This window comes from Rhyacophila brunnea, unplaced genomic scaffold (assembly GCF_057557595.1).
Source record: "Rhyacophila brunnea isolate RB1 unplaced genomic scaffold, BYU_Rbru_1.0 scaffold_22, whole genome shotgun sequence".
NCBI lineage: Eukaryota > Metazoa > Arthropoda > Insecta > Trichoptera > Rhyacophilidae > Rhyacophila > Rhyacophila brunnea.
The window spans coordinates 17,677,543-17,693,001 of NW_028232882.1; the positions used below are offsets into that span (position 1 = coordinate 17,677,543).

General features: G+C 34.8%; 1 protein-coding gene across 1 annotated transcript in view; it reads right to left on the reverse strand.

Annotated features, from left to right (window-relative positions):
- Marf1 (meiosis regulator and mRNA stability factor 1-like protein) overlaps window positions 1-15,459 on the reverse strand; it is a 58,469-nt gene that overhangs the window by 26,271 nt on the left and 16,739 nt on the right. Inside the window, exons 10-18 of the mRNA XM_085950054.1 lie at window positions 8,165-8,306; window positions 6,431-6,614; window positions 5,702-5,831; window positions 5,270-5,470; window positions 3,522-3,704; window positions 2,785-2,948; window positions 1,803-1,990; window positions 1,050-1,185; window positions 322-427 (exon numbers count right to left, since the gene is read on the reverse strand). Coding sequence (XP_085806180.1) covers window positions 322-427; window positions 1,050-1,185; window positions 1,803-1,990; window positions 2,785-2,948; window positions 3,522-3,704; window positions 5,270-5,470; window positions 5,702-5,831; window positions 6,431-6,614; window positions 8,165-8,306 — 1,434 coding nt within the window. The remainder of the gene's footprint in view (window positions 1-321; window positions 428-1,049; window positions 1,186-1,802; window positions 1,991-2,784; window positions 2,949-3,521; window positions 3,705-5,269; window positions 5,471-5,701; window positions 5,832-6,430; window positions 6,615-8,164; window positions 8,307-15,459) is intronic.

Genomic DNA, 15,459 nt, shown 5'->3' on the forward strand with positions numbered 1-15,459 from the left:
GGAGAGCTTTAAACTTGTTTAGTCAGTAAAATTGTAGAAGGCCATGTATTTATAAACATCTCTACAGCTCTACTTCTTTCACTGGTGAGGTTTGGCCTGCTCCACTGATTCTTACTCCTGCTTGTCTTTTTCTCAGACAATCTCACAATTAACAAAGCAAATGTTTTGGACTCTTGTCTTGCTGTCATGCATATCATCATCTGTCTTTTGCAGATTCATCATCGGCGTTGTCAGTTACTACAATGGCTTTTAATCAACATAACTGAAAATAAACTGATCCACGTGGTCGATAGAAAACGATCAGAGGTAAACAAGGCTTACTTGAATGGTGTGACTTAAAGAATCCAGAAGATCAGCCAATTTTGTGAATCCGTAATCGGCAACACGACACTGCTTTCCGAAATGTAAATGGTAACTTGGAATTAGCCTGAAAATAAATGAATGAACATAAACAATTACATAAAAAATTAAATCATAAAATGCGTAAAATCCTGATTTAAATACATGTTATAATGCATTAGTGAGGTACCTACAATTATGATCGTAAATTAATTTAACAAAAGACAATCATATATTTTGTTCAATTTGCATTTTGCACTGTTTTGTATTCGATAATAGTTTCATAAAATCCCCATAGATGTCTTGTCGAAAAAGTAAAGAGTCTTTTAACACAGGAACAACCCTGATAAATGAGTAATAATAAATTGTATTAGAAATATAATTTAGTATGTAAAATCTTTCCACCATTGTTTTGGGGGGTGAGGAGAGACTGGTTTACTCTGTACTTTAAATTAATGTGTCATATTTACTGTGTTATTGATTAAATAATCAAATCGCTGTGAAGATAAATATACTTGGCAGGGTACCTACCAACCATGTGTACTTTGTTATTTAAATTTATGAATTACAATCACGCATGGTAACTCTCTGCCCTGTGGAACGTAATCGGAAGGGAGGAGTCGCCATGTATAGTATCTTTTCAGATTTCATAATATAGCAAAGAGTTCTATTTCTTCCTGCACAGAGGTAGATTGTGAATGTGAGCATACCTGGTGAATGGCATTTGGCAGCGTGGCGCCTTACGCAGAAGATCGAGAAGTTCTCTTGCGAGGAGTGCTCGCAGAGACGCCAACGAACCGGGAACCTCCTCATCCGTACTCGCTGAACCAAAACCAGAACTTACACCTACAATAATAAAGGTCACTATTAAATCCTATGATTACTATGGAAACTGATATGAACAGACAAATAAGAAATGCAAGACCCAGTCGCCATAGACCAAGATTGATGGCAGGTTAATTTTATGACTTAATGAGAGGCTACCTATTAAACGGAAGAAATACAGAGGACCTTGAATGTCCTCAAATACTACCAATATTGAATGCGCATTGCATTTATGTGACAAATTTTAATGCATATTATGATACATCAATATTGAAAATAACATATTATTCTTTAACACGTGTTGAAGTTTAACCCTATTTCACCACACCCGAGAATTGTAATGTAAGTAGATTTCATTTTTCAACCACACAATATACTGTATATGTTGTATGTGGTATTATTTAAGAGGGCACGTCCAGACACGGTAGCAAAATAAAAAAAACAATATTGTAGAGATACAAACACGAATTTGAAATAAGCATCCTTATTGCACCCACGTTCATCTGTATAGGAAAGAATGAAATTTGTTCAAGCAGTCTCTAGATGTCTTATGGCTCACGAGGGTCCTTTTATTCTTCAAATGCTGCGTCCACTAATAAGTCGATGTTTATGACTAAAGCTAATAATGTGAATCTCACCATCGGTGGGCACAGGCGGGGGGGCGACGGTAGGCGGTGCCAGGACAACAAGCTTTCTCGAGTGAGGAGGCGGCTGAGCTCGCAGCGCCAAGCCGCTGACGCACGACACAACATGTTCCAGAGCCACTCCGCCGACTGGGTCTATCAGGAGAGGTTCACCAAACTGCGCTTGGTAACACTGCGGCAGACTGCAAGGTAAATGAACACAATTTCATGAAATGGAAGCTAACAGATGAGAAGCAATTAGTTTCAAAGTCAGTTTGTACTAAAAATTAAATGCTGTGGCAAACAATGTTTTTGTTTTTCAAACATAAATGATTAAAGTCAGTTTATTTTTTCAATGTCCAGTACACTCTGAGTAATCCGCCGTTTGATTATCCGACAACTACTATAATCTGCCGTTATTTTTACTATGCCGTTGAAAGCATAAAATCAAGCTCTATAATTCGCCGGTATTCGATTGTCAAATTTAGTAGTCCGCCGCGTACAAGTATACAGCGCAAATGAGATGGGTTTATTTTGGAAACTTCTCCTTCGTAAAACGTACGTTCATCGCAAAGAAAGTAATGTACCAGGGAGGAAAGTGCCCAAGGACCACATCACAATTATGCCGTGCTCCAATGCAACAGAGACACGCAAAATGAAGCTTTTGGTCATAGGGAAAGCCAGGAATCCTAAGCCATTCAAAAATATATGCCTTACTGAACAACTGGTTATGTCAAGTGATTTACTGTTTAATATTTAGTTAATAAACTTAGTTTATAAATATGTATAATTTAGTAAATACTTGTTTATAAATAAAACCGTAAATTTTGCTAGTACAAATTTCTCAAAAAAACTATTTTTACGAAATACCTGTTTTAATTTTTACCATATTTTGTATGTATGCACTATAATCCGCCGCTTTCACTAATTGGACACTTGTTTGGTTTTTGGGGTGGCGGATTACCGAGAGAGTACTTTAATATTAATGTTAACTCACCTATTAACGAGTAGAATACCCCCATGCTCAGACAGCATGGCGTGCAATCGCTGAGAGAATACAGTCAGATCAACGAAGATGGGAAGTATTCCCACACCGCCAGAGCTTCCCTCTGTGCTTTCTTCGCCTCCGTGTAGTGCACACACGCCAGTTTCACCCCACCACTGTAACAATTCGAAGATAGTATACATGTATTCTACAACCAACATGTCGTGGCGAGCTCTGTATGTAGTGTAAGGAACATAAGCAGGGGTTGGAGGAATAGATAAGTGATAGGCCGTTCGGCTGAAAGGGAGAGTTTAGTCATGTTATCTGTGATTTGAAATCCCAGTGCAATATCTGCAGTAAAGGAAAAGTAGTATGAGTTGAAACCTCTTAGAAAACAGCCACCAAAGCATATGATTCCCAGAGTACTTAGGTGAACACTTTCTAGGGATCAAAGGGTCCTCAAACAACTTTCTTTGTCTAACCATAGCGGCTGTTCTCTAATTGTGTAAGGTAAATAAATGGAAGTCATTGATATTCAATAAAGCCTGCATAAAGTGTTGTTTTTTTTTTTATCAAAGCGAAGCTAGCGGCACCTATGCAAATTCAAGAGAAATTTTTTCCATACTTGCGAAAAATATGAAATTTACAAAATCAAATAGGACATGTTTGTCACATTAAATTCTGAACATAATACTACATCTGTCACATGCTTAACCGATGCATTATTATGTTGGTAAGTGTATGCATACCTGATGATCGTGTGGGTTGGGTGGAGGAACCCTGAGTAGTCTGACGGAGCGTCCTCTGGGACTGTCCACAAGGGCGCAGGTGTCTCGGAGGCGTGACACTTCAGCAGTTGGCAGCGCGCGGCCATGGCGCAGGGCAAACATCTCTCGCAGACGGAACAGCGGCAGTTGCTGGTCCGGTGCACTCTGACAACAGATGATTTCACAAATATTACGTGGATTGTAAAAAAATCTTTGAATCAATTTTATAATATAAATATTACATACTCCTTCTATTACAATGACATACAACCTCTTTATCAAAAAGGTTAATCTATGCTTTTTTCTAAGTGTTGATGGGTTGGGCCTCATAGGATAGGTTACCAATAGTATGTGTGGTGACTCGTTTTTTTTAGACTCTCGTGATGTGATGACAATCTGGCATTAACGTCAGCGCTATTGAAATTGCTGACACTGTGTGCTAACATTAATACTTTCCTTTCATCATTAATTAAGGGACATTAAAATTAATAGCCCCACTAAACCACAACCGCCCCGTACCAAACCGACCTGTACCACACCCAGTCTTAATCGTGGTAGAGGGAGAACACGGAGAACAGACAAAAGATAAATAATAATAAAAATTGAGGAAGATTTTGACTTCTTTTTAAAATTTAGAAGTCAGATCTTTTCCAACGATTTCCTGATTAATAAGAGGCCATCCATGGACGGAATCCATATGTGGTTTTGTACAGTGTACCATACTTAACTTATGATTTCCGTTCATAGAAATATAAGTACATATATAAGCGTCTGACTGTTTCAGTTTATATATTGTATACATACTACAGTAAAACCTCGTTAGTAAGAACACTGATAATTCGAAATTCGCCGTAAAAAAAGTCCCTTGAACATTATTTTCATATAAAACCATACCTTTAATCCGAATTTCGTAATTCAAAATGATTTCAGTCCTGGCATATAAAAATATTCAATAAATCGTATTAAAGTACACTATTTCATGAGCCAGTCATTGAAAATTCTGACATTTTATGACCTATTGACACACACAGCGGTATGTCATCAGAGGCACAACTGCACTCCACTCAAAGGAAAAACAGTGACTCACATGTTTCAGGGCCATATGTATTTAATTGTTGATTGTTTATTGGATTTTCACATAGTTTTACTAGAGAACCAATGCCAAATAATTGTGTTGACAAATTGGAAAAATAAAATATATTTTTTATTTTTCTATAATTCTAGCTACTTGGTAACTTCAATTTATGGATTTTATTCAATTGATGGTATTTTCAGATTTTAATTTGAAAGAATTGTATCAGAAATTTGGTAGGCACATCTATGATCGGAAACGAAATTAATGAAAATCCAAAAATTTTTTTTTTCAAAATTTTAATATTTCCCCCCATACATTTCGTAATTCGTAATTCGATTTTCGGTCCCATGGAATTCGTATTAATGAGGTTCTACTGTAATATACTTAGTGAAAATATATTATTTCCATGAACATAAATCAAACATTTAGGATTGCCCACGGTTCAAACCCATATGCGGTTTCAATCCATGGATTGCCTCTAATCCAGTGATATGCAATAAGTGTGCTGTCGAAGTCAATGCCACGTCTGGCTAATTCCCATGTTTTCAATGTCTGTTTGAATCAGAGCATAGAGCTAATAGGTTGAGCAACTGACTGACATCTATTTTCAGTACAAAATAATGGAATTAAAGAGCCAATATTTGTGCAATAATACCTGTAACAGTGAAGCAACCTGTCTTCTTAAGAGCGGCAAAGGGGTCGCAGGTGGAGGAGGGGTGAGTGAGAGGACTAATCTGCGGCCAGCGACTCGGCGTCTGTGCAGGCTGGCCACCGCCAGTTGAGCGGCACCTACGCCTCGGACACGCACCCGTGCTGCCAAAGAATCTGCTGTACCTCGAACACTCACTTCTACTACCTGCAGATTGATACATAATTCAATCTCTCTAACTGTTGTATGCATAGCAAATGTTTGAATTGTAACATTTCTTTTAAGAGAGCTGATGCCTGTGGCCCAGGAGCCTGAAAAATCTAAATCCAGACCTAAGTGTGGCGGTCCTAAAATGCTACTATGTCGGAGGCCTCATATTTGACTGCATGATGTTGAGAAATGTAATTTATTATTATTATTATTGGATAATTTTCTCACCGGCACATGCACACTGAAGATTCGATGTAGCATATTTCTGACAGCTGTGGGATCAGCCGAATGTTCTAGGTTGGTCACGGTGATATCCACATACGGCGGAGATCCCGGAGGCGACCCCGATCGGCCGTCGCTGTTGAAAATAACATTTCATTTAAATTTAAATATTACAAAATGAAAATAGATTTACCAAAGATTTCGAACAACTACTCTGGATTCATATGAACTTTTTATACTGTTTTCAGTGTGGTAAAAATTAATATTCTGCATATCGGTGCATTGAAAAATGGCGGCCTTTTTGGTATTCGATCACTAAAATAAATACGATTCATTGGTGGATGAAGGTCTCCCCTAGCTCCCTCGATTATTCTCAGTCCCTAGTTTTTCACTGTCATATACATTCAGGGAACTATATGAATTTGTATATCCTGCGGGTTTTATGACGTCCCTGTGGTCGTTTACTGCCCCTTGGGTACCACTGTATGACAGCATTTGTCCAGCGGTATATAACATAAATGCAAGACATTTTTATCTCAGTACAGCCCTGACAAAGAAATCTCAAAAAACACTGTGATGTTTGCTACAAGTGATCTTAAATAAAAGAGGTTTTACACAAGATCTATAATTAACACTGTAGAGTAGTGGCGGATTGCCAGTCCCACATCATCCAGAGCATCGACCTAATTGGTTGGTGTTCGATAGGTGGATGATAGTATCACCCGAAATAAATACCTGTGATCACTGGAGCTGCGTTCGGAGGTATTCCAGAGGGCGGGGTCCATCATAGTGGGGCTAGGGGAGGGGGAAGGCGTGACAGAGTTGTGTGATTGAGGGGAGTGGGACGGTACAGGAGAGGGGGACTGGGAATGTGAGGGGGGAAACGAACATCCGATTTGGCTGTGGTGCATTGTGTTACCTGATGGATAAAATAAAAATAGTAAACCTTATTATGATAAAGATTATTACAACATTGGGAATCACTTGACTAACTGAATAGTATTATCTAAAGCGCCTTTAAATTAAAGTTACTTCATTATTTTTCATACAAACGCATACTTTAAAGAAAAAGTTATGGTTATCGATCCAACCCTGACTATATTTGGACATAGTTATGCAGAAAGTAGCCAGTCCACAAAAAAATAAAAAATGAGATATGATATAGATCAGATGCGAGAAAGTTTTCTCTATGTTCTGCTGAAAATAGCCAAGCCGCAAAAAAAATTATTCTTGAAATAAAATACTATTTACAATTTTACATTTTGCATTTTACATACATTTTTAATCATCATGTTGTTGATAAAGTGCCATTATCTCAGCTCGACATTATTGTGGACTGGCTACATTCTGCATAACTACGTTCATTTTAGGATGTGGCATTGAATTACGAAGGTAGTGCTGGTTATTGACTATCTTCGAATGAAAAGCGGTAACCTGTTCGGAATACATGAAGATTTTTGAATGCATGTTCAAATTAATTGTATTCCAAGTATGACCAATAACTAGCACTGCCATCGAAGCTTACAGCTTCGTGTCACTGCCTGACTATAGTGGGCCTTGTTACGAACCATTTGCCCAACCCAACTCTCGATCAAATATGCATTGAAAAGAAAAACAAAACGTATGGCCTCCACACGCAACAGAAAATAAAGAAGTAAACTATTATAGTCAGTTCAGCGCGCATGCATTGATATAGATTTCAAAATGGCCGATTTTATAAATGAAATATATAATAATGACCATTAAAGTGCAAATTAGCCATTTGTAAAGTGTTAAAATATAAAGATACCAATAAATCAATGACATTTGATTTTTTTTACTATGCTCATAGTGACGGTTTTATAAACGAAAATCGTACAGAGTCCATCTTCACCTACATCGTAGCAATATAAAATCACATTGGGTGAATGCCACCTAGTACAAATAGTTTAATCAATGAATGGCCCCCGTTGCCTTACGAATACGAATTGTCAGAAATTGTCTACACTTCAAACTTGTTCGAATCTTATATGGTAAATCAACGCAATAAACCAGATTAATTTCATACAAATCTTAAAACAATTCTTTTGTTTTCTATAGAATTAGGAAAGCGTCTTCTACACATTTATTCTTGATCTGACAGTGATATTCTTGACTCTACTCTTAAACTCTCCATAATAAAACTAAAAGTGATATCTTTTAAATTGTTCAGAAGATTTAGAAATTATTAAACACCAAGCTGCCTGAATAATTACAGGCTGTCAGAATATTCCCGCAGAATGTTCTAGCTTTGGCACTTTGTGATTTCAATCATTGAAGAGTAACACTGTGTGTAAAACATCAGTCACTGTCAAGTTTGTGACTTCAATCACCAACCGGTGACGTTTCTTTGAGTATGTTGTTGAGTAAATGAAAATGAATGATGACACAGTGACCCAACTACTCTGATACACACTGGAAGAAGGCGATTATAAAATGATAGCTACTTACGAGAATAATTGTGACGTTCTCCGTGTGTTCCCCTGATGCTACGGTAGCCCATAGGCGTCCGTTCGGATAGATTCCTGTGTGATGATCCTATATCGTCAGGAAAGCCGTGAACCCATCTGACACCACTGCCATTCTCCATTGGCTGGAATAGACATCCACAAACCACAAAGTAAACATTTATATTCCACTAACAAGATTATATTAAATAGTCGGTGTTTATGTATCAGAAGAATCGCTTAGGACTTATCTTCAGAGAGTCGGTGTGGGCACTTAAGCCGCGCCACTTCCCTACGTCTCGGCCTAATTTCATCATGTTACTTTAAATATCCTTATGAATAATTACTTTTTGGTTTTGGCGCTACATAGAATTACTTGTGAAAGAGTGTAATACATTAATTCTTGACCTTTTTTATATGGGGAAACACTTGGAAGTATTTTTTGTGACTGGTAATTATAGGGAATACCATAATTCTGTAATAAATAACATAAAAATTTGCCGTTTCAACAAAATCTATTCCCAAAAGTTGTATAATGGTCTGAATGCATTACCATCATGCCACGTGCTGCCCAGGGGCGGCTCTAGGTTAAGGGTTCGTAGGGACTACCTTACATCATTATAATATCAAAAATACACGTACGATATTTCTATCATTGTCATAAGATACCTACTTAATTACATGATTAAATGAACTATTCAATTTATTTTACCCATCTAAACCCGTCACAATTTTATGGAGATATTTATTATTACTAGCTGAGCCAGCTGGCGGTCGCCAGTCTGTCTCGCTAGGTCTTGCAGACGGCTTGGCGGTGTTGGATATTAATATAATTGTGAAGTATGCTATAGTTTTCCCTTCGGGATGGATTTTCATTCACCTCAGACAGTTTGACATTTTGCCGATTTGTCAGTTTTACGATTTGCAAGTCGTCACTGCCAATATAAATTTGGGGTCATATGCGTAGTCTATTCTGGAGTCTGGCCTTCACAATATAGTCTGACACCACTTCAGACTGATAGGCCTAGCAGAACAGCTGGCAATCGGCGACTGCTACCACTGACATTTTAATAGAATATATAATGTTTATATATTGCACTTTTTCATTCATTCTTATTTGTTTTCGTTGAACTAAGAACATACATTATACGTCATGTTATTGGTTAGTTTTTTATAATTCATTAAATCCTACCTAAACCAAACAATAGTAGTTAAAATATTATTCTATCTATTAAATATCCAACAACATGATGTATGATTTAATAGCATGATTTTAAATATTTTATGGACAGATATGTATTATGGCTTGGTTTTCCCAGGGTTAATTTGAATTTTAAAAACTAACCAACACCATCTGTAAATTGTAGTCTTAGTTCAATGTAAACAAATACGTATAGCTGACAAAGTTTAGTCTGTACTATCTATGGTGGATCCACCCTACCTCCACCCATCGCCACTACAGGATAGTCTAATTTTTCATACATTTAGATTATTGCGTTATAATACGTTTTATTTATTCAATGGGGGAAGATTCCATTAGATTGAAAAAATGTAAAAACTATTTCTCATAATGTCTTTTAAGATACTCGTAATTACCACCCTGAAGCGGTGTATCCATATGCTTTGTTTAGGAACAAAAATGGTATTTTATTTTAAAATTCTTTAAAGTACTTGATATACTAATGAATAAATTCCAACATGCTAAATTTATTATTTAACAAATTATCAAGGTGGGGAAATAAAAAAAGTATTATTTTTATCATGTACAAAAGTGGAAAAAGTAGCAGGTATCTACTTACATATTGTACCTAATTGTGTAATAAAAATGTCATAATTGACTATATTTCACTATAAGTATAATATATTTCACTTATAAGTGATGAATGATAAAATAGCAAACATGCATAATAAGAAGCATTATAAGAATGTTATTTTTATTGAGTAGGTATTAATAGTTACTAATGGTAGAAAAGAAGAAGAAAGGTTACTGCAATCTTATATACAATAATTATTATTATAACATATATAAAATTTTTAATTACCTACTTGTATTAAACGTCACATCAATTTCATTTACCTGTCTAAATGTAAAAATAATACAATTATTACTGAATCACGATAACTACCAACCTATTTTATATGAAAGTATGTGATACTTCGACGTTCATCTGACAATATTATCTATCTGATATTTATAGTCAATTTTCAGGGGGTTCAAAAAACTGTTTTTGTCGGTATCAGTATTATTTTTATTTTTCAAGTGAAATGATTTAATATTAGTACTAAAACAGTAATTTAAAGATGTATGGAAATTGCAATGTCATAATAAAATAAATCAAGCAGATAGATAATATTTCTTTTTAGTTTCTAGACACTTCGATGCAGATAGACACCATTTTCCACGTCAAATTTGAGCATTTTAGGATTTTTTCGTAGAACAATAATATTTCCATTCGATCCGTCACCATTTTGTTCAAAATACACCAATAACCTAGAATTCGCCAAAACTGCAGATAGATACTATTGTCAGATCACTGTCGACTTACTATAATATTGAGAAGAGCGTAATATGTTCCTATATAATGTAGTTTCTTATTTATTAAGTCTGAAATTATTCAATTTATTGATAGAAGTATTAAAATTATGTTCATCTTACAATAAATGTCTTGATTGAAATTGATTATTTATGGGTGCTAATAGAAATGTCACATTTTTTCGATTATTCCTGCAAATTCTAAATTTGAATTCTGACACGTCAAATGAACTTGTTTTAGGTGGCTCGCGAAAGAAAACAAAAGACAATTATTAGTCTATTAGTTTGACAGATAAAAAGCAGTGACATGGTTTTAGATTATATTTTCGTATTAATTAGTGAGGAAATATTCATTTATTTCTTGTCAAAACTGGTAGAACGCCAATGTCCCGCTTACAGATTTGAATAGTTTTGTGGAATATTAATTTAGATTTCTGAAATTTCGATTATATAGAAAGAATTAACCGACATTATAATCGATTTGCGGTAGACGAAAGGCAAGATGCGAAAATGTATGGTGACGGATATAAAACGCGATTTAAAAATGATATTATCTGTGATTGTGTCGAGTTTTATCAGATTGTGCCGGATTCAAATTGAAGTAGATTCGGGACTCCAAAAATTGAAGTGAATTCATTTAATAATCAACAAAATGGTATTTAAATAAAAAATATGGTGCGTTTTCCAAAATCTCTTAGGATAATAATATATAGGAGATTATATTAATAAATAAAGCAATGATTGTAAATTATGTAATAACATAATGATGATTACACGGTATTAAAATAACTAATTAAATTAAATACGCCCTATTTCGTGGTGACACCTATGTACAAATTAAGAAATCTATGGTGTCGATTTTTCCCTGACGGGGATGACTCAGTTCCATCCTGTTCAAATCTCGTTCTAAAAAAGATGCGAATGCAGTAGCGTTAGATTACGCATACTGGGGAGCGAATCAAATAACCCCTATGTGAGTAAAAACGCTCGCTGTACGTCGTTGTTCAAAACTAAAAAGTCTATAATAATTATTAATTATGTTAATATTTTTAAGCAGGCTTTTTAGACGTTATTAAGTAACGACTCAAATAATCATATTATTTATTCTGAAAAATTACTCATTTCCTCAATAATAAAATCATATTATTATAAGTATCTTGGTACATAATGTATATGAGAAAGTAGGTAGGTATGTATATTTAATAATTAATGGCTAAACCCCACCACCTAGAAAGTCATTATTATATATCATCTTATTCGGGAGATTGCAAGAAATGAAATCAATTTCGGATCGAAGTGATTCGGGCGCATTTAAATGATGGGTGACACGCCAAATGAATATACTTACGCCGTAACGTCAATATCAAGTCGGAAAAGTCAATATTCTTGGCATTTTAGTGAAAATCAGTGACGGAAATTTCAAAAAGGACACCATTCGCGCGACGCGAGGCCAAAAAAACTTCAAAAAACATTGTTTGTCATGAGACAATAACAGCGGTGACGTGCCTAATCGAATCGTCGATAATTAATGCCCCAATTCCTATCGATGAATACAATATTGCATAGGATACTCGTTATATTTATGTGGTTTCGTAAATTTTTGTATGCTTTACTATTACGAGGGTGGGTCAATAATTCCTTAGAAAAAAGCATTAAAACAGTTTTTATTTTTGTATTTTTTTTTTATTTCTCAACATAATCTCCTCGGAGCTCAATACACTTGGTTAGACGTTTCTCAATTTTTTTTAACCGTCAGAAAAATAAGTTTTCGGAAGGTCCTCAAAATAAGCATTTGTCCGATCGATGACTTCTTCATTTGAAAAAAAACGTTGTCCACTTAGCCATTTTTTTAAGTTTGGGAAAAGGAAAAAGTCACTGGGGGCTAAATCTGGCGAATACGGTGGGTGGTCGACCAATTCGAACTTCAATTCTTCAATTTTAGCCATTGATCGTAAACATGTGTGAACACGGGCATTGTCCTGATGAAAGAGGATTTTTTTCCTGTTTAAATGAGGCCGTTTTTCTTCAATTTTGTTTTTTAGCTGGTCCAATAAAGATGCATAATAATCCCCTGTTATTGTTTTTCCTTTTTCCAAATAGTCAACGAAAATAATTCCACGTGCATCCCAAAATACAGTAGCCATAACCTTACCAGCTGATTTTACGGTTTTCGCCTTCTTTGGACATGGTTCGCCTTTCGCAATCCACTGCTTTGACTGTTCTTTCGTCTCGGGAGTATAGTGATGTATCCATGTTTCATCTACAGTCACAAAGCGACGAAAAAATTCATCCGGATTGCGTTGCATGAGCGACAACAGGGCTTTAGAGGCCACCACCCTATTGCGTTTATTGTCGACTGTGAGCAAACGCGGCACCCATCTTGCAGAAATTTTTTTCATGCCCAATTTGTCATGTAAAATAGAAATGACGCTACCTTTTGAGATCCCTGTAACCTCAATTATCTCACTCAACTTTAATCTTCGGTCACTTAACACCATATCATGGATTTTATTGATCATTTCTGGTGTAGTCACCTCTACAGGACGTCCTGAGCGTGGTTCATCCTTTGTTGATGTACGACCACGTTTAAATTCATTTAACCAGTTATAAATAGTTGCAAGTGAAGGAGCAGATATGCCGTGAACTAAATCCAACTCATTTTTTATTTCCTTTGCTGTTAACCCTTTTATATTAAAATGTTTAACTCTTTTACTCCCAGCTGATTTAGCCTAGCATATGCGAAAACTTCCAAGCGTTTTTTGACAAAAAATCGTCGATTTAGTTTTTTTTAAATAACTAATTCTACACATGTTTTAAAAATTTTAAACTTTTTTTGTGTGTTTTCAATGGTGTATAAAGCAATAATAAGTAATAATATTGATAGTTTACATCAATAAAACAAAAGAAAAAAATAATGTATCAATATTTATTTAGAAATGAACGGATAAAACTATGTTTGAACAACAAAACAAGTGTGACAACATTTTTTTATTTATAATTGATTTATCAAATTTTATAATATAATCTATCCTTATGTAGTAACAGAAAAAAAAAAAACAAATTATTATTTATCTATGAAATAGAATTTTTATAAAGTAATCATAAAAAAAATCGTATAGTGTCCAAGGTATTCAAGAATATTATTCAATTCACGAAATCGCAAGAGAATTCGATACAGTATCGATGACTAACTGATATGAATGAAGTAATTTCAAAAAATAAGTCTCAAAGCACTAAATCATTTATAATAATATTTATATTCATGTATTTTTTCACCATCTTACCAAAAGTACAGTGGCATCCATTGTTAGTTCAAAAATTACAAACTTCATTTTGTAATGTGATATATGAATCATAAAACAACTAAAAGAAATATCAGAATTTAAAATGTCTCATAAAAATAATGTTTTATTATTTTTATGACCCTCTTTGGTCTCAAGTTTGACAGCAGAGCAATTATGACTTGTGAGTTAATAGGGTGTGACATAATTATAAATAAAGCCGACACTAAAATAAATGTTACTCACACTCAACACACAGTGAATATAATGATTCGTCTACACGAGACGAAATATGACAGGAAAAAATTTGGAATAAATCGTAAATTTGGTTCCAAACTTTCGGCCGATGGATCGGCCCAGATGGAGTTTTCGCATAGGTATGGTGGGCCGAAATATCGGCCCCGTGGGAGTAAAAGGGTTAATAACAGCTCTAAACTCAATTTTCTCCATTTTTGTAAACAAGCAAATTTTTTTTTTAAATGTACGAGAAACACACAACAACCCGACCAATCTGATTGAAACTTCGCAGCATACTGAATCGGTAGTGCCGCTGCATGAAAACAAACCGCTTACAGTACTAGTCGCGCCACCTGTCGGCTTTTCTAAGGACTTATTGACCCACCCTCGTATCTTAGCTGTTTAGGTAGGCACCTACCCGCCTAACCTATCTAGTAATAAAAATAAATACCTAGGTACTTTATGCTCCGTTCGCCTTATGTCCGTCTACGTATTCAATAAATTAATATAATTTATAGGTAATTATACTTATGACCGCTAGGATGATGTATAAATATTGCTATGTTTCAACGTATTTGATGGGTACCTACACAACATGACATAGGTAATATTATCATCCTTGTTACTGACTACAAAATAAACGGAATGATAAATAAATATACTTAACTACATTATGATAATTATTATAGTATAATGTCGTAAATGAGTACGGATACGAAATACTGACTATAGATATATCTTATAAAAACAATCACCAATCAAAGAGTAAATAAAAGCCATTCAAGCCATTTTCACTCGTATTTATTATTTTATTGATTAAATTTGAGTCGGAATATTATCTGAAATAATAACAATATCTAGTTAACACGGAAAATTTTTATATAAATATTGTTAACGTTATTTTGAACTATTTTCCTTATTTTCGCATGTTTGAGCGTTTTTATACGAAGGATTAAGCACGAGTGTCTTCGTGTCAAAGGTTACATTATATTTATTTTAATTTTATGAAATGCATTGACAAACTCTATTATGCTATACTGATTTTTGAAAACGGCGATTTTGTTAATTTAAAATGTTTGAATTTTATTCATTGTAAATGATTTTTATATTTGTACTTATTGTCTACGCTTATAATAGCGGTTTAGCCATGATTGTCTGTTCAAAAAGTGTCGTTTAGATGCTTTCAATTATTGAAAAAAGAAATCTGATGTTTATCCTGGGTAATATAGAGCCAACAAACCATGTAGC